Genomic DNA, 19,644 nt, shown 5'->3' on the forward strand with positions numbered 1-19,644 from the left:
TTACATAACAACTTAATATTTGGATGGCTGAAGCACATACTTCATTTTGCTTGAATTTTTAAAATCTCTCCCCTTCTGGTTCAATCTTACAGGCAACAGATATTAAGGAGACATCTCAAAAATGCAAACAAAAGCAAGATGTTATAGAAAGGAAAGATAAACATGTAAGATTTTGTATTGAAATTTTTATTATACTAATTTGCCCTAAAGTTTGTGTTTGGGTCTGGATTTTGGGGTCACCTTTTGTTTGGGAATTGTCTAACATCTTCCTTATTCTCTATTTCTTATAATCTATGAGGAAAACTAATATTTGGAAGTATAACCGTTGCACAGAAGATAATTAGGAAAAATTGCTCAAAACTAATCATAGATACACATTATCATCTTTGTGGCTAGGTGGCTGAAGTTGTGTGTTTTTTTTGTTTGTTTTTTACTAGGGTAATGATAAAATTGGATTCAGTTACCTTAATAGCAAAAAATAAAATATAAGGAATTTATTTTGTTTATATCAAGAGTAGGGCATTAAAAAGCTGATTACAAATTCTTTTTCATGGGTAGGACTTCATGGCAAATTTATTTTAGAATGTTGGGCAAGAAAGTGGGGTTTTTAGCTAGTGGATCCGCAAATGTAAGTGGAATTCTATTTTCTAGGATCATTCAACAACTGAATTTTAAATTATCTGCCTTAGGGGTAGATATTCAGCCTCACCCCTTTTTCTGTGCCTTTATCTTCAACTCCAAGGCTTCTTTCGTTTATTTCCCTAGAGAATAAACCTCAGATTTTCATGGCAGAAGCTTTGGCTGCCAGTGTTATGTGCTCAAGGTATGTGTATGGGTAGGATGTAGGGACATTGGGTAGGAGGTAGTGCTGGAGTAATTACATTCTATGCGATGTCTTTTATACTTGACACTAGAGGCCTGGTGCACAAAAATTTGTGCACTCGGGGGGGGGGGGGGGGGGCGGTCCCTCAGCCCGGCCTGTGCCCTCTCCCAGTCTGGGACCCCTCAGGAGATAACGACCTGCTGGCTTAGGCCTGCTCCCGGGTGGCAGAGGGCAGGCCCAATCCCTAGGTGCAGCCCCTGGTCGGGCTCAGAGCAGGGCCAATTGGGGAGTTGGGGTGCCGCCCCTGTCATACACAGAGCAGGGCGATCAGGAGGTTGTGATTCCACCCTCAGTCACGCTCAGGGTAGGGCCGATTGGGGGTTTGGGGCACCATCCCCTGTCACACTCAAGGCAGGGTCGATGGGGAGGTTGTGGCACCACCCCCTGTCATGCACAGAACAGGGCCAATCGGGGTTGGGGCATTTCCCCCTGTCACTCACAGAGCAGGGCCCATCAGGGGCTTGGGGCTCTGTACCCTGTCACGCACAGAGCAGGGCCAATCAGGGGGTTGGGGCGCAGCCCCCTGTCACACACAGAGCAGGGCCCATCAGGGGGTTGGGGCACCGCCCTCTATCACCCACAGAGCAGGGCCCATCAGGGGGTTGGGGTGCTGCCACTCTCACACTCAGGGCAGGGCCAATGGGGAGGTTATGGCTCTACCCCATCACACACAGAGCAGGGCCGATCAGGGGGTTTGGGCGCTGCCCCCTGTCACGTTGATCCCAGTGCCAGGAGGCATATTACCCTTTTACTATATAGGATAGAGGCCTGGTGCATGGGTGGGTGCCAGCTGGTTTGCCCTGAAGGGTGTCCTGGATCAGGGTGGGGGTCCCCCCTGGGGTGCCTGGCCAGTCTGGGTGAGGAGCTGAGGGTTGTTTTCAGGCTGGGGGTGACTGAAGCTCCCAACCGCTCCTTTTTTTCTTTTTTATTCTGGGCCAGCTTTACCTTGAGGCTTGGCTCCAGCTCTTAGGCCTCCTGCTGAAAGTAGGTTTCTGGCCTTTGCTTACAATGTTGCGAATCTGCTGGCTGAAGTCCGGCCGGTATTTGTTACAATGTTTCTTAAACTGCCCGCTCAGAGGTGCAGCCGCAGGCGGGGAACATTGGTTTCCTCCAACGATCCTCCCTCACTGAGGCAAGCAAGCCTCATGTTAGTTTCAAGCTGCCTGGCTGCCGGCCGCCATCTTGGCTGACAGTTAATTTGCATATCTCGCTGATTAGCCAATGAAAAGGGTAGCGGTCATACGCCAATTACCATGTTTCTCTTTTATTAGTGTAGATTTCCTTGTTCTAAGAGTCTCTGGGATTTTTTTTAATTTTTTTTTAGAATTGTCAGCTTTTTATTCCTTTTTCTTTCACTCTTTTTTTTAAAGAATAGCATTATATTAGTTTTAGGTATACAACATAATGATATGATATTTGTATATGTTGTGAAATTATCACAAAATAAGTCTAGTTAACATTTCTATTGTACATAGTTACAAATTTTTTTAACTGGATGTTTGTACCTTCTGATCCTCCAAAACCCATTTCACCCATCCATTAACACCTCCCACCTCTGGCAACTACCAATCTATTCTATGTATCTATGAGCTTATTTCACTTTGAATAGCCCTCAGGTTTCATCCATGTTGTTGCAAGTGACAGGATTTACTTCTTTTTAAAAAAATATATTTTATTGATTTTTTACAGAGAGGAAGGGAGAGGGATAGAGAGTTAGAAACATCGATAAGAGAAACATTTATCAGCTGCCTCTTGCACACCCCCTACTGGGGATATGCCCACAACCAAGGTACATGTCCTTGACTGGAATCGAACCCGGGACCCTCCAGTCCACAGGCCGATGCTCTATCCACTGAGCCAAACTGGTTAGGTCAGGATTTACTTCTTTTTTATGGCTGCATAATATTCCATTGTGTATATATCACATTTTCTTTTTCCATTTATCCATTGATGAACACTTAGTTTTCTGTTTCCATATCTTGGTTATTAGAAATAATAGTGCAATGAACATGGAAGTACATATGTATTTTTTTTTTAATTTTTTTATTGCTTAAAGTATTACAAAGGGTATTACATATGTGTCCATTTTATCCCCCGCCCTAGACAGTCCCCCAGCCTCCCCTATCCCCCAGTGTCTTATGTCCATTGGTTATGCTTATACGCATGCATACAAGTCCTTTAGTTGATCTCTTACCCCCCTCCCTCCTGCCCCCCAACCCTCCCCGGCCTTCCCACTGCAGTTTGACAATCTGTTTGAGGCAGCTCTGCCTCTGAATCTATTATTGTTCAAAAGTTTATAATGGTCTCTATTATCCATGAATGAGTGAGATCATGTGGTATGTTTCCTTCATTGACTGGCTTATTTCACTTAGCATAATGCTCTCCAGTTCCATCCATGACGTTGCAAATGGTAAGAGTTCCTTCCTTTTTAGAGCAGCATAGTATTCCATCGTGTAGATGTACCACAGTTTTCTAATCCATTCATCTACTGATGGGCACTTAGGCTGTTTCCAGATCTTAGCTATGGTGAATTGTGCTGCTATGAACATAGGGGTGCATATATCTTTTCTGATTGGTGTTTCTGGTTTCTTGGGATATATTCCTAGAAGTGGGATCACAGGGTCAAATGGGAGTTCCATTTTCAGTTTTTTAAGGAAACTCCATACTGTCTTCCATAGTGGCTGCACCAGTCTGCATTCCCACCAGCAGTGCACAAGTGTTCCTTTTTCTCCACATCCTCTCCAGCACTTGTCGTTTGTTGATTTGTTGATGATAGCCAGTCTGACAGGTGTGAGATGGTACCTCATTGTTGTTTTGATTTGCATCTCTCGGATGATTAGTGACTTTGAGCATGTTTTCATATGTCTCTTGGCTTTCTGAATGTCCTCTTTTGAAAGGTGTCTATTTAGGTCCTTTGCCCATTTTTTGATTGGATTGTTTATCTTCCTTTTGTTAAGTTGTATGAGTTCCCTATAGATTTTGGAGATTAGGCCCTTATCAGATATGACATTGGCAAATATGTTTTCCCACACAGTGGGTTTTCTCGTTGTTTTGTTGATGGTTTCTTTTGCTGTGCAGAAGCTTTTTATTTTGATGTAGTCCCATTTGTTCATTTTCTCTTTAGTTTCAAGTGCCCTAGGAGCTGTATCAGTGAAGAAATTGCTTCGGCATATGTCTGAGATTTTGTTGCCTTTGGATTCTTCTAGAATTTTTATGGTTTCCTGTCGTACATTTAAGTCCTTTATCCATTTTGAGTTTATTTTTGTGTATGGTGTAAGTTGGTGGTCTAGTTTCATTTTCTTGCATATATCTGTCCAATTTTCCCAACACCATTTATTGAAGAGACTATCTTGGCTCCATTGTATGTTCTTGCCTCCTTTGTCAAATATTAATTGAGCATATTGGTTCGGGCCGATTTCTGGGCTCTCTATTCTATTCCATTGATCTATATGCCTATTCTTGTGCCAGTACCAGGCAGTTTTGAGAACAGTGGCTTTGTAATACAACTTGATATCTGGTATTGAGATCCCACCTACTTTGTTCTTTTTCAGGATTGCTGCAGCTATTCGGGGTCTTTTTTTATTCCAGATGAATTTTTGGAGAGTTCGTTCTAGATCTCTGAAGTATGCCGTTGGTATTTTAATGGGAAGTGCATTGAATTTATAGATTGCTTTGGGTAGTATGGACATTTTAATGATGTTGATTCTACCAATCCATGAACACGGTATGTTCTTCCATCTGTTTATGTCTTCCTCTATATCTTTTTTCAACGTCCTGTAGTTTTCTGAGTAGAGGTCTTTTACCTCTTTAGTTAAGATTATTCCTAGGTAGCTTAGTTTTTTTGGTGCGATGGTAAACGGGATTGTTTTTATAATCTCTCTTTCTGAAAGTTCACTATTGGTGTATAGAAATGCCTCAGATTTCTTGGGGTTAATTTTGTATCCTGCTACATTGCCAAATTCATGTATTAAGTCTAGTAGCTTTTTGATGGAGTCTCTAGGGTTTTGTATGTATAATATCATGTCGTCTGCAAATAAGGACAGTTTTACTTCCTCTTTTCCAATTTGGATGCCTTTTATTTCTTCTTCTTGCCGAATTGCAATGGCTAACACTTCCAGTACTATGTTGAACAGGAGTGGTGAGAGGGGGCATCCCTGTCTTGTTCCTGTTCTTAGGGGAAATGGTGTAAGTTTTTGTCCATTGAGAATGATGTTGGCTGTGGGCCTGTCATATATGGCTTTTATTATGTTGAGGTATGATCCTCCTACTCCCACCTTGCTGAGAGTTTTTATCAAAAATGGGTGTTGAATTTTGTCAAATGCTTTTTCTGCATCAATTGATAAGACCATGTGGTTTTTTTCTTTCAATTTGTTTATGTGATGTATCACGTTTATTGATTTGCGGATATTGTACCATCCTTGCATCCCTGGGATAAATCCTACTTGGTCATGGTGTATGATCTTTCTGATGTACTGCTGGATCCGATTTGCTAAGATTTTGTTGAGGATTTTGGCATCTATGTTCATGAGGGATATTGGCCTGTAATTCTCTTTCATTGTGTTGTCTTTACCTGGTTTTGGTATTAGGGTGATGCTGGCTTCATAGAATGAGCTTGGAAGTGTTCCTTCCTCTTGAATTTTTTGTAGTAGTCTGAGGAGGATAGGTTTTAGTTCTTCCTTGAATGTTTGGTAAAACTCCCCTGTGAAGCCGTCTGGTCCTGGGCTTTTGTTTGCTGGAAGCTTTTTGATGACTGCTTCAATTTCTTCCATAGTTATTGGCCTGTTGAGAGTTTTAGATTCTTCCTGATTGAGTTTTGGAATGTTGTATTTTTCTAGGAATTTGTCCATTTCCTCCATGTTGTCTAGTTTGTTGGAGTAGAGCTGCCCATAGTATTTTTTAACAATCATTTGTATTTCTGTGGGGTCTGTTGTTATTTCACCTCTTTCATTTCTGATTTTGTTTATTTGGGTCCTCTCTCTTTGCTTCTTGGTGAGTCTGGCTAGAGGTTTGTCAATCTTGTTTATCCTTTCGAAGAACCAGCTCTTGGTTTCATTGATTTTCTGTATTATTTTTTTGGTCTCTATGTTATTTATTTCTGATCTAATCTTTATTATCTCCTTCCTTCTGCTCACTCTGGGGTTTTCTTGTTGCTCTCTTTCTAATTCTTTGAGTTGTAGAGTTAGCTGATTTACTACCATTTTTTCTTGTTTTTTGAGATAGGCCTGTAGAGCTATAAACTTCCCTCTCAGGACTGCTTTCATTGTGTCCCATAGGTTTTGGATTGTTGTGTTTTCATTGTCATTAGTTTCCAGGATGTTTTGAATTTCTTCTTTGATTTCATTGGTAACCCAATCAATATTTAATAGCATGCTATTCAGCTTCCAGGTGTTTGAGTATTTTGGGTTGTTTTTATTGCAGTTTATTTCTAATATTATGCCATCGTGGTCTGCGAAGACGCTTTTTATGATTTCAATCTTCTTGAATTTGGGGATACTTTGCTTGTGACCCAATATATGGTCTATTTTTGAATATGTGTCATGAGCACTTGAGTAGAATGTATATTCCGTGGCACTGGGGTGAAGTGTTCTGAAGATGTCTATTAAGTCCATCTGATCTAGTGAGTCATTTAGTATTGCTGTATCTTTGCTGATTGTTTGTCTAGAGGACTTATCCAGTGATGACAGTGGTGTATTAAAGTCCCCTACTATGATTGTATTGTTGTCGATCTCTCCTTTGATATCTTCCAGAAGATTTTTTATGTATTTGGGTGCTCCTGCATTGGGTGCATATATGTTTATCAGGGTTATATCTTCTTGTTGTATTGATCCTTTTAGTATTATGAAGTGGCCTTCCGTATCTCTTGTTATGGCCTTCACTTTGAGGTCTATTTTGTCCGATATAAGTATTGCTACCCCAGCTTTCTTTTCTTTTCCATTAGCCTGAAAGATATTTTTCCATCCCTTCACTTTCAGTCTGTGTGAGTCCTTTCTAATGAGGTGGGTCTCTTGTAGACAGCAAATGTATGGGTCATGATTTTTTATCCATTCAGCCACTCGATATCTTTTGGTTGGAGCATTTAGCCCGTTTACATTTAAAGTTATTATTGAAAGGTACTTGTTTGTAGCCATTTCTTTTTTTGTGTGTGTGGCTGTTTTCTTTCTGGGATTTTTATTTCTTCTTTTTACACCAGTCCCTTTAGCATTTCTTGCATTGCTGGCTTGGTGGTGATAAACTCCCTTAGCCTTTTTTTGTCTGTGAAGCTTCTTATTTCCCCTTCAATTTTGAATGATAGCCTTGCTGGATAGAGTATTCTTGGATTCAGTCCTTTGCTTTGCATCACTTTGTAAATTTCCGTCCATTCTTTTCTGGCCTGATGTGTTTCTGTTGAGAAATCATTTGATAATCTAATGGGAGATCCCTTGTATGTAACTTTCCGTCTCTCTCTTGCAGCCTGTAAGATTCTCTCTTTGTCCTGAACATTTGCCATGGTAATTATGATGTGTCTTGGTGTGGGTCTTTTCGGGTTCACCTTGCTTGGGACTCTCTGGGCTTGTGTGACTTTTTTCTTCCCCACCTCAGGGAAGTTTTCTGATATTATTTCTTCCAATAGGTTTTCTAATCCTTGTTCCTCTTTCTGTTGTTCTGGCACCCCTATTATTCGTATGTTGTTTCGTTTCATGTTGTCCCAAAGCTCCCTTAGGCTCTCCTCCTGTCTTTTAATTTTTTTCTCCAACTGAAGTACAGTTTGGGTGTGTTTTGCTTCCCTGTCTTCTAATTCACTAATTCGGTCTTCCGCTTCTCCTAGTCTACTGTTGATACTTTCAATGGTGTTCTTTATTGCAGCTATATCGCACTTCATTTCTTCTTGGGTTTTAGTTAAGTTGTCGATTTTTTCATCTGTTTCTTCTTGCTTCTTGGATAAGTTGTCGATTTTTTCCTCCATCCGGTGTATGCACTCTAGGACCCTTATTCTGAATTCTTTTTCTGTCATGTTGTATGCCTCTGTATCACTTAGCTGCTTTTCTGGTGAGTCCTCCTTTTCTTTCCTTTGGGGATTTCTTTGTCTACCCATGTTTGATCTCACTGATGTATATAGATATTGAGTCGTTCAGTGGCTGCTCCCTAGGTGGCAGTGGTTCCTTGGGCTGTGGTTGCTCCTTGGGCGGTTGTGGTAGCAGCTGCTCCTCTGTTGTTAGCGGGTCTTCTGATGGGTGCTGTTCACAGCTGTTGTGGCTCTTTTGGCTGGTGGAGGGAGGCTTCACCCACAGCAGCTGTTCCTCAGACAGAGTGTGTGGAGATCAGGAGGCCGCTGTTGCTTGGATCTGCTGCGTTGATTTAAAGGCACAAAATACAACACAACAAGGCACAACGTACCAGGCACTGAACACAAATGAATTACGGTATTAATAACCCCAAATAAAGATGGCCACCCAAGCTAAGAGAGTTGGGGGGTAAGGAAGAAAGAAGAAAAAAAGATAGAGAGAAAAACAGAAAAAAGAGAAGAAAAAAAAAAGAAGAAAAAGAAAAAAAAAGAAAAATAGAATGAAGTAGAAGAGGGGAGGAGACTATTCATATGAGGAGAAAACTCCGATTGAACCGCCACTAATCCCAACAAATTCCAGCAACGGATCTCTGGAGTGAATACAAACTACAAACAGCCAATAATATCAAGTGAGGCAAGGGAAAGCAGAAGCACAAAAATAACTGGCCGGGGGTGGGGTGGGGAGGGGGAATGGTAGACAGAAAAAGAAAAAGAAAAAGCAGAACAACCTCACATAAAATTCTTAAAGAAAAGAAAAGAAAAAAAAACACAATATACTCAACAATCGAGCAAGCAACAACAGAACAATAGAGAAAAGGAGAGAATAAAAAATTTGGATAGTGAAGAAAGATAAGGGAGAGGTGGATAAGGATTTAGAGCAGGTGATTGGAAAAGGGATATATAAGTAGGGTGAAATTTAGACAGGGCATATGAAGAATAGGAAAAATCTAAAGCAGGAATAGGGTAAGAGAAACAGGACAGCAAAAGGGGAAAAGTGGGGAAGAGAGTTTTAGCACAGCAGCACAATTGAGGTAGAGGAAAATGATGCTAAAGGAATGATGAAAATAGAATGGAGAACCTTAGTCCCAAAATAAAATAAAGAGAAAATAAAATGACACTTTAAAAAAAAAATGGTAAAATGGCAGCAGTAATAATACTGGTTAAAAATAAAAATGCAGTAATTAAAAGGGTAATATCAGGTGATGAAAAAAGAAAATAAATGGTTTCTTAGTTAAAAGGTGAAACAATAATTAAAAAAAAATAATTAAAAAAAAATGGGCTGTAATGAAGGTGCTTCAGATCTTCTGCTCCTCTTTTTGGCACACCAGGTATTCAGGAGAATGTTGAATTTTCCTCTGATACACTGTTCCTCTGTGTTGTAAGCCACAGTCCTGATTTTAAGTCAGGCTACATTGGTTTCCCAGACAGCCCTTATCTGTATTTACAGAAGAGTCAGTTCGTGGCTCTGCCTCTGGGTGGCAGTGCGTCGGGATTGACCTCCGAGGGTATAGGACCTCTCTGACCAGGTGTTCTCTATTGTACCGGAAGCTGGTTTGGGAATGTCCTCCGCCCAGAGCTGGTTTTCCAGTAGTCACTCCCCGCTCTGTTTCCCAGGCTCCCCCAAAACAGCCTTCCCTTACAAGCTCTGTGACTGACCCCAACTGGGTAGTCCCTTGCACTGGGTTCAACAATCAAACGCACAGATTTAAGAGCCTGGGAAGTTGTGCGAACTCGCAACGCTTCACCTTCCAAATCTGCGCGAAGTCTCTGCGCGCGCTCTGGCTCCTGGCACCGAGTAGCCGGCAAACTGGCGTAATCTGAGGCTGCCCGTTTGTGTCCCGTCCAACTGTGGGCTTATTTATAGCGTTCCCTTCTGCCAGCAGCCCTGGGGGTGCCCTTCCACACTCGTGGGTCACGCTGGCTCCAACGGCCGCGGTCTTTGTGGGGCGCAGAGCCCCCACCCCCCTGCGCGCGTTCCACTCTCCAACCTAAACTGCAAACCGCACCTTTGGGGAAAGTCTAACCTTTCTGTGGGGAGAAGCAGAGTTCCTCCGAGTTCACGTAGTCGCGCTGCTTGAGAGCCGTTGTTGCCGGATTAGTAGCTGGTCTCTGGATGCCGGCGACAGTCACCCAAGATGGCACGGTCTCCGCGGCTGTGCCGGCGCACCTGGAGAGGTTTCAGCCTCAGCCTCTAACCGTTCCCTTTATCTAGGATTTCTCTGTCTTTCCTGGCTGCAGACTGTCTCAGCTGAATCTCCTCTGCTTATTTGGGCTGTATGCTACCCGTTTCAGCTGCCCGCCCTTATCTGCTCCGGGACAAGGCACCGACACGTCTGTCTAAACCTCCGCCATTTTCTCTCCCTTCCATATGTATTTTTAAGTTAGGTATTTTTGTTTTCTTCAGATAAATACCCAGAAGTGGAATTGCTAGATCATGCTAGTTTTATTTTTAATTTTTGGAAGAACCTCCAAACATGCCCATAACCCAGGCATGTACCCTGACCAGGAATTCAGCTGTGACCTCTTGGTTCGTAGGTCAGTGCTCAACCACTAAGCCACACTGGCCTGGCAATAAATGTGCTCTTTTTTTTTTTTTTTTTTAATTAAATCTTTATTGTTCAGATTATTACATTTGTTCCTCTTTCTTCCCCCCCATAACTCCCCTCCTCCCAGTTCCTGCCCCACCCTCCGCCCTCACTCCCCACCCACTGTCCTCATCCATAGGTGCACGATTTTTGACCAGTCTCTTCCCGCATCTCCCACACCCCTTTCCCCCCCAAGAATAGTCAGTCCATTCCCTTTCTATGTCCCTGATTCTATTATAATCAACAGTTCATTCTGTTCATCGGATTATTTATTCACTTGATTCTTAGATTCACTTGTTGATAGATGCATATTTGTTGTTCATAATTTGTATCTTTACCTTTTTCTTCCTCTTCCTCTTCTTAAAGGATACCTTTCAGCATTTCATATAATCCTGGTTTGGTGGTGATGAACTCCTTTAGCTTTTCCTTATCTGTGAAGCTCTTTATCTGACCTTCAATTCTGAATGATAGCTTTGCTGGATAAAGTAATCTTGGTTGTAGGTTCTTGGTGTTCATCACTTTGAATATTTCTTGCCACTCCCTTCTGGCCTGCAAAGTTTCTGTTGAGAAATCAGCTGACAGTCGTATGGGTATTCCCTTGTAGGTAACTGAGTTTCTTTCTCTTGCTGTTTTTAAGATTCTCTCTTTATCTTTTGCTCTTGGCATTTTAATGATGATGTGTCTTGGTGTGGTCCTCTTTGGATTCCTTTTGTTTGGGGTTCTGCGCGCTTCTTGGACCTGTAAGTCCATTTCTTTCACCAGGTGAGGGAAGTTTTCTGTCATTATTTCTTCAAATAGGTTTTCAATATCTTGCTCTCTCTCATCTTCTGGCACCCCTATAATTCTGATGTTGGTACGCTTGAAGCTGTCCCAGAGGCTCCTTACACTATCCTCGCATTTTTGGATTCTTTTTTCATTTTGCTTTTCCGGTTGGGTGTTTTTTGCTTCCTCGCATTTCAAATCATTGACTTGATTCTTGCGCTCCTCTGTTCTGCTGTCGGGAGTCTGTATAATATTCTTTATTTCAGTCAGTGTATGCTTAATTTCTAGTTGGTTCCCCAATATAACATCGAGGGTCTCATTAGTTTTCTTGTAGATCTCATTAAGTTTATCGGCGTCTTCTAAACAGTTCTTGAGAGACCTTAAAAGTGTGGTTCTGAACTCTATATCTTCCATTGACAATTTTGTCCTGTTTCTTTGTCTCCGCATTTTTTTATGCTTCCTTGATGCACCCCCTAGTGGTCTTTGTTCGTGGTCTTATAGTTAAATTTTGATTGTTGTAGCTAATTCCAGGGAGGGTTTGACCTCCAGGCCAAGTGGCTGTGAGAATCAGCTGTGTCTGCAGTGAGAGAACTTCTGTCCTCTAGGGAGGTGCTAATCTAGCCTTTGCCTGAGGCTATCCGGCAAATGCCTCTGTGCAGGGCTTGGGCGGGGCGGGTCACACAGGATCAACAGGGTGGGCTGGAGAGAGCAGTTATGGCCGCTCTCAGTCCTGTCCCCAGGGGCTCTGCCTCTCTGAGTCCCAGCAACGGCTGCAAACCTCAGAGAGAAAGCTGCACTCGCTCTGACCGAAGCCAGGCAGACCCGCTTCTCCCGTTTGAGTCTGGGTCCCTAAAGACTCGCCCGGATCTGGAGCTTCAGAGTCTGCGACTCCCTCCCGATTGAAAACGCCAACCGCGCCCTCCGCCGCCAGCCCGCTCTGCGCGCGCACTCCGCACCTCAGAATTTGACTTCAGCACTGCGCCTCCTCTGAGTGTCCGTATGCGTTTCTCTTTCCTCCTAGTTGTAGGACTTCCACTCAGCCGGCGTTCCAGTGGTTCTGGGTGATGTCCCTCCGTCTTTTAGTTTCACTTTTGAAGTAGTTGTTCAAAGCAGCAAACTCCGGCGTTAACCTATGCCGCCATCTTGGTTCTCCTCAATAAATGTGCTCTTGATAACTTCATTTTAGAATTTTTTAAGACCTCTTTGGACTTTTATATTTAGTTTTATACATGTTCTATGTATAATTTAAAAGAATATGTAGTTTGCCTTTAGGTATGGAGATATATGTTAGAATAGGCTTACTATAATTATATTTACACAAATGTCCTACTTATTTTTTTTATCTTTCTGATTTATTCAATTTTTTTTAAATATATTTTTATTGATTAAGATATTACATATGTGTCCTTGTCCCCACGTTACCCTCTACACCCCCCCCCCCACTCATGCCCTCACCCACCCCCCCGTTGTCCGTGTCCATTGGTTAGGCCTATATGCCTGCATGTAAGTCCTTTGGTTGATCTTTCCCCCTTACCCCCACCCTCCCCTACCCTCCCTCCAAAGCCCGACAGTCCAATCAATGCCTCTCCGTCTCTGGATCAGTCCTTGTTCATCAGTTTATGTTGTTCATTATATTCCACAAATGAGTGAGATCATATGGTATTTATCCGCTCTCCAGTTCCATCCATGCTGTGGCAAATGGTAAGAGTTCCTTTCTTCTTCCTCTTCTTAAAGAATACCTTTCAGCATTTCATATAATGCTGGTTTAGTGGAGATGAACTCCTTTAGCTTTTTCTTATCCGTGAAGCTCTTTATCTGACCTTCTATTCTGAATGACAGCTTTGCTGGATAAAGTAATCTTGGTTGTAGGTTCTTGCTATTCATCACTTTGAATATTTCTTGCCACTCTCTTCTGGCCTGCATGGTTTCTGTTGAGAAATCAGCTGACAGTCGTATGGGTACTCCCTTGTAGGTAACTGACTGTCTTTCTCTTGCTGCTTTTAAGATTCTCTCTTTGTCTTTTGCTCTTGGCATTTTAATTATGATGTGTCTTGGTGTGGTCCTCTTTGGATTACTTTTGTTTGGGGTTCTCTGCGCTTCCTGGACTTGTAAGTCTATTTCTTTCACCAGGTAGGGGAAGTTTTCTGTCATTATTTCTTCAAAAAGGTTTTCAATATCTTGCCCTCTCTCTCCTTCTGGCACCCCTATAATTCTGATGTTGGTACGCTTGAAGTTGTCCCAGAGGCTCCTTACACTATTTTCATATTTTTGGAATCTCTTTTCTTTTTTCTTTTTCAGTTGGGTATTTTTTGTTTCTTTGTATTTCAAATCTTTGACTTGATTCTTGGGATCCTCTTGTCTGCTGTTGGATCTCTGTAGATTATTCTTTATTTCAGTCAGTGTATGCTTAATTTCTAGTTGGTCCTTTTTCATGTCCTCCATGGTCTCATTATACTTATTGAGGGACTCATTAAATTTATCGGCGGTTTCCATAAAATTCTTGAAAAACCTTATAAATGTGGCCTTGAACTCTATATCCAGTCGTTTGCTTTCCTCCATTTCTGCCATTTGTGACCTGTTTCTTTGTCTTCGCATTTTGGCTGCTTCCCTGTGTTGATAGAGTGGCTTTGTGTGCTAGGTGTCCTGTAGGGCCCAGTGGCTCAGCCTCCCCAGTTACCTGAGGTGGACACTCTTGGTGCACCCCCTTGTGGGCTTTGTGCACAGTCTTGTTGTAGCTATGCCTTGGTTGTTGCAGGATCACTGGGTGGAATTGACCTCCAGGCCAATTGGCAGTAAGAATCAGCTGTGTCTGCAGTGGGAGAACTTCTGTGCTGGAGACACCCTTCTGGGGCAAGACTTGCTTCAGTGGGGCTTTGGTGCTCACTGAGACTGCACCCTGAGTGTGTCCCTTATGGATCTGAGGAGTTGTGATCTGGATGGCCCCCCTCTGACCACTGGGCACAGTGGCTCTTGGATCTAAGGAGGTGCTAATTTAGCCTCTGCCTGAGGTTACACAGCAGGAGCTATAAAGAGAACTGCAGATTCCCCTTCCTTTTTTTGGAGTTTGGAGGTGCCCTGATGAGGCTCAGCTGTGAAGCAATGCAAGCTGCTGTGGGGCCTTGGGCCTTCTCTTGGAAGTTCTAGGTCTGTCTTGCCCAGCTACAGTTTGTTAGGTAATTACAGGTTGCAAATGGCCAGGGCATTCATATGCAAAAGCCTCTGCCACAGCCGGGGCGGGGTCTCAAGGAATCAAAGGGCGGAGAGAGCAGCTATGGCGGAGCCTCAGCCCCGCCCTAAGGAGTCGCGAGTCCCAGTGTCCCGGCAATGGTTGCAAGCACCTCTGAGGGAAAGCCGCTCTCAAGCTCGCCCGCTGCCAGAAAGTCCAGTTTCCCCCCGTATGAGTCCTGGGTTCCCAGAGACTTCCCGGAACCGGATTTCAGAGCCGTCGGGAGCTTGTGTCTCCCTCCGGATTCAAAAAGACAGCCGCGCTCTCAGGTGCCAGACCCTTTCCGCGCGCGAGCCCCCGTACCTCTGCACTCCACCTCCGCAGCTCCTCTGGCTCTCAGTGTGCTTTTCTTTCCTTCTAGTTGTAGAATTTACACTCAGCCAGCCCCCCTGTAGTTCTGGATGATGCCCACCTTGTGTTTTTGATGCATTTATCAATTGTTGCAGGAAGCAGCAATTTCCCGGTGTTTATCTATGCCGCCATCTTAGTTTCTCCCTGATTTATTCAATTTTGAAGTGTCAATACCTATGAGTGTAGATTTATCTATTTATTTTAAATTATATTAGTTTTTGCTTCCTAGATTTTAAGCATTATTATTTTGTTCTTTCTAGATCATGTTTTGGTTCATTTTATTTACTATAAATAATATATAGTGGGCTTCATATAGTAAAGGAGTTTAGCCAGTTCACATTTACTGTTTACTACTTGCTTTGCATCGGTTGATTCCTCCTGTGCTCCTGATCAAGATTTTCTTAATCTATTTTTTCTAAAGTTATATATTCTAAACCTATTCTACTGATTACTCTTAAAGCTTAAATAACACATTTTTTTCATTAATATATTTTTGATTTCAGAGAGAGAGAGAAACATCAGTGATGAGAATCATTGATCAGCTGCCTCCTGCACACCCCCTACTGATCAAGCCTGCAACCCAGGCATGTGCCCTCATCTGGAATCAAACCACGACCTCCTAGTTTATTGGTCAGTGTTCAAACCATTGAGCAATATTGTCCAGGCTTCTTCCATATCTTTCTGTCTATATCTTTCTCTAACCCTCTCCTTTTAATAAATTCCTTGGCATTTTCTACATAGGCATTGATGTCATCTACAAATGAGGACAGCTTTATTTCATCCTTTCTGATTTGTATGCCTTTTATTTCTTTTTCTTTTTTTTTCCTTATGCACTGGCTAAAAATTTCATCACTGTTGAATAAGAATGGTAAGTTTAGGCATTTTTGCCTTTTGCCTGATCTTAGGAGGAAAGCATTCAGTTTTGCACCATCCTATATAATAAAAGGCTAATATGTAAATTGACCGAATGGCGGAACGACCAGTCACTATGACACACACTGACCACCAAGGAGCAGACACTCAACACAGGAGCTTCCCCCTGGTGGTCATTGTGCTCCCACAGGGTGAGCACCGCTCACCCAGAAGCTGGGCTTAAGGCTGGCGAGCCCAGCGGCAGTGGTGGGAGCCTCTCCCGCTTCCACGGCACTGCTAAGGATGTCCAGCTGACATCCTATGCCAGTGGTCAGCAAACCGCGGCTCACAAGCCACATGCGGCTCTTTGGCCCCTTGAGTGTGGCTCTTCCACAAAATACCACGTGCAGGCGCACACGTACAGTGCGATTGAAACTTCGTGGCCCATGCGCAGAAGTCAGTTTTCGGCCTGGGTGAGTCTATTTTGAAGAAATGGTGTTAGATGAAGTGGGGGGTGCCCTGACCGGTTTGGCTCAGTGGATAGACTCAAGGGTCCCAGGTTCGATTCCGGTCAAGGGCATGTACCTTAGTTGCGGGCACATAACCAGTAGGGAGTGTGCAGGAGGCAGCTGATCGATGTTTCTCTCTCATCGATGTTTCTAACTCTCTATCCCTCTCCCTTCCTCTCTGTAAAAAAAAACCAATAAAGTATATTTTAAAAAAAAAAGAAGTTGGGGGTGTTGGTCGGGTCAGGCCATAGGAGACTCGGTGCAGGCGGGCCGCGGGATACGCAGCGCAGGGGAGGCGCGTAATTCATGCACGAGTTGAGTGAGCCAGTCAGTCAGCAGTCTCATTGTGCAGTGGTTAGTGCTAGTCGCGTCTACAAATCGTGCGCGGGTGACAAAAGTACCTACTCGAAGCATAAAGTTACCTGTATTTTTCCAACCAGCTGCAAATCCTACCGGTATTTTTGTCATCAATTTAAGAATAGATGAAACAAGTATACAAGACGAGTGTGGATGGGAGAGTTGGAAGGAGTCGACCTCAGCGAACGTACCTCAATCAGATTGAGGATGTTTTTAGCAAAGGCCAGCTTAGGCGTACCCTAATTAAGTTAATAACAATGTACCTAACTATATAGTTTAAGTTTAAAAAACTTGGCTCTCAAAAGAAATTTCAATCATTGTACTGTTGATATTTGGCTGTGTTGACTAATGAGTTTACCGACCACTGTCCTATGCCCGAGGGCTCCCGGACTGCGAGAGGGTACAGGCCAGGCTGAGCCCCCCCCCCCCCCACCCCCCCCCAGAATGCACGAATTCCATGTACCGGGCCTCTAGTTGACTATAATATTAGCTATAATTTTTTATAGGCGTTCTTTATCAAGTTCAGAAAATGCCATTCCTGTGTTGAGAATGAATGAGTTTCCTCCTCTTCTGTTTTTTTGGGGAGATTGTGTAGAATTGTTAATTATCCTTTAAATATTCTGAAAAATTATCAAATGATACTATCTGGATCTGGATATTTTTGAGGTGGAGTTTAAAGTTATGAATTCAACTTAATAGTTAAAGCTGTTCAAATAATCGATTTCAAGTTGGATGAGTTGTTCTAGTGTTTTTTGAGGAACTGGTCCATTTTGTCTTAAGTTGTTAAGTTTATGTGTTTATAGATTCTCCAGTTATCCTTTTGATGTCTGAGGTCTGTAATGATACAGTGATACCCCTGTCCATTCATGATATTGGTAACTTGTTTTAGGATTGTTTTCTCAATCTTGCTAGAGTTTTGTTAAATTTAATGTGGGGTTTTTTTAAAGAACCAGTCTTTTGTTTCATTGATTTTTCTCTTTTCAATTTTATTGCTATCTGTTCTTACCTTTATTATTTCCTTTTCTCTGTGTAAGTAGGTATATTTTGCTCCTTTTTTTAGGCTCTTAAGGTAGAAGTTCAGATTGAGATGTTTCATCTTATGTATGAACTTAATAGTATAAATTTTCCTCATTGCTGTTTAGCTGTGTCCACAAATTCTGATATGTTGTATTTTTTGGTTTGTGTTTGTTTCATTTTTCTTGAAATCACAATTTGTTTATTCATTTGCCATTGGTGGGCATTTAGGTTGTTTTTGCTTTAGGGATATAATCAATAAAGCTTCCATAAGTATTTCATATACATTTAATTATGAACATATATTTTTGTTTCTCTTTGATAATATTCTAGAAATAGAATATTGTAGGCCAGATAGTTTACCAAAATGATTGTTAATAATTTATTGTAGCTGAAACCGGTTTGGCTCAGTGGATAGAGCGTCGGCCTGCGGACTGAGAGGTCCCGGGTTCGATTCCGATCAAGGGCATGTACCTGGGTTGCGGGCACATCCCCAGTAGGGGATGTACAAGAGGCAGCTGATCGATGTTTCTCTCTCATCGATGTTTCTAACTCTATCTCTCTCCCTTCCTCTCTGTGAAAAATCAATAAAATGTATTTAAAAAAAATAATTTATTGGAATTAATAAAAGTTGGCTTGTGATGTCTTGAAATTTTTTTATAAATTGTTCTTCATAAATAATTTGAGAAACACTGCTTGGAGTAGCCTTGCAGGGTTAGATTTAGTTAGGTAGCTATGAGAACTCTTACATTATACAAGATAAAGCAGAGTGAGTACTGCTGGAAGTTAGGGTGATAGATATGAAAATGGGAAAAGCACTCTGATCAGAGAACTCTGATTTTGAATATACCATTGGAAATGTAAGACAAGAACATTAGCTGAGTGAGTAGAGAGCCTGTAGCAATAAAGGATTGAGGAAGGAGGGAAAGATGTGGACTCTTTTCAGAATGTAACAAATCACAACTACATTTGTTAGAGAAATGCAATAGGTTGTTTGAAGTGTGTATTTAAGTTTTGTGGCCATTAATTTAAAGTGTGGCCGGTTTTAGAGATTTTCTTCAATTAGTTTAATTGCTTAAATACAGATACTAGTAGATAGAAGGTATATAGTTAAGTTTAAAAAGAACTAGGCTTTCTCCTGGCCAGTGTGATAATAGGATTAGTGGTGTGTTGATAGGTCTTTGCAAGGGAGTGTTTATAGTGGAGGGTTCTGGAACCTTAGCAGGTTAAGGAAAGAAGTGATGGATTTTTTTAAAAGGTACTAAGGTCAATGGATTGTAGGACCATATGGGGGTCAAAGGATGGTTGGAATAGGAATACTATAGCAAATAAAATGGAAGGAAAGGAAATGGTGATCAAAGAGTAGGATTGTGGATATAGAGTTTTCAGAAGTAGTATGTTTTAGGGAGATATACATGATCTAGAATGTAACGGTAAAAGAAGGTGGATGAGGGAGGAAGGTTTTAGGTAAAATGGGTGAAGTTGCCCTAGCTGGTTTGGCTCAGTGGATAGAGTGTTGGCCTGTGTCCTGAAGAGTCCCGGGTTCATTTCCGGTCAAGGGCATATGCCAGGGTTGCGGGCTTGATCCCCGGCAGGGGGCGTGCAGGAGGCAGCCAATCAATGGTTCTCTCTCATCATAGATGTTTATCTCTCTCTCCCTTCTTCTCTGAAATCAATTATATATATATATATATATATATATATATATATATATATATATATAGAGAGAGAGAGAGAGAGAGAGAGAGAGAGAGAGAGAGAGAGAGAGAGAGAGAGATGCTGAAGTTGAAGTCAAGGAACACTTAGAGGCCAAAGAGTTAGATTTATTTTTCTGTATGTATGTTGAAGTCTCATGATGACAGACATAATGATGGAGAGGACGACAATGAGTCAGTCTGGTACTAAAGTCATCACTGAATGAAGAGGGTAAGGAAGAATTCTGAGGGAGGTAGGTAATAACCCAGCAACAAAGATGATGGTGTTAAAGTCTTATCACATGGTCTTCAAAGGAACTGAAGTGGGGCTGTTAATGGAGGAAGCAGTATAGTGGAGATTAATCAGGA

General features: G+C 42.2%; 1 protein-coding gene across 2 annotated transcripts in view; it reads left to right on the forward strand.

Moving 5' to 3' along the window:
- Positions 1 to 19,644, forward strand: part of SMC5 (structural maintenance of chromosomes 5) — a 94,469-nt gene that overhangs the window by 33,907 nt on the left and 40,918 nt on the right. For both annotated transcript variants that reach the window (XM_081103880.1, XM_081103881.1), the window contains exon 8: positions 93 to 164. In XM_081103880.1, coding sequence (XP_080960006.1) covers positions 93 to 164 — 72 coding nt within the window. The remainder of the gene's footprint in view (positions 1 to 92; positions 165 to 19,644) is intronic.

Source organism: Myotis nattereri, assembly GCF_964212035.1.
Source record: "Myotis nattereri genome assembly, chromosome: 12".
NCBI classification, from domain to species: Eukaryota; Metazoa; Chordata; class Mammalia; order Chiroptera; family Vespertilionidae; genus Myotis; species Myotis nattereri.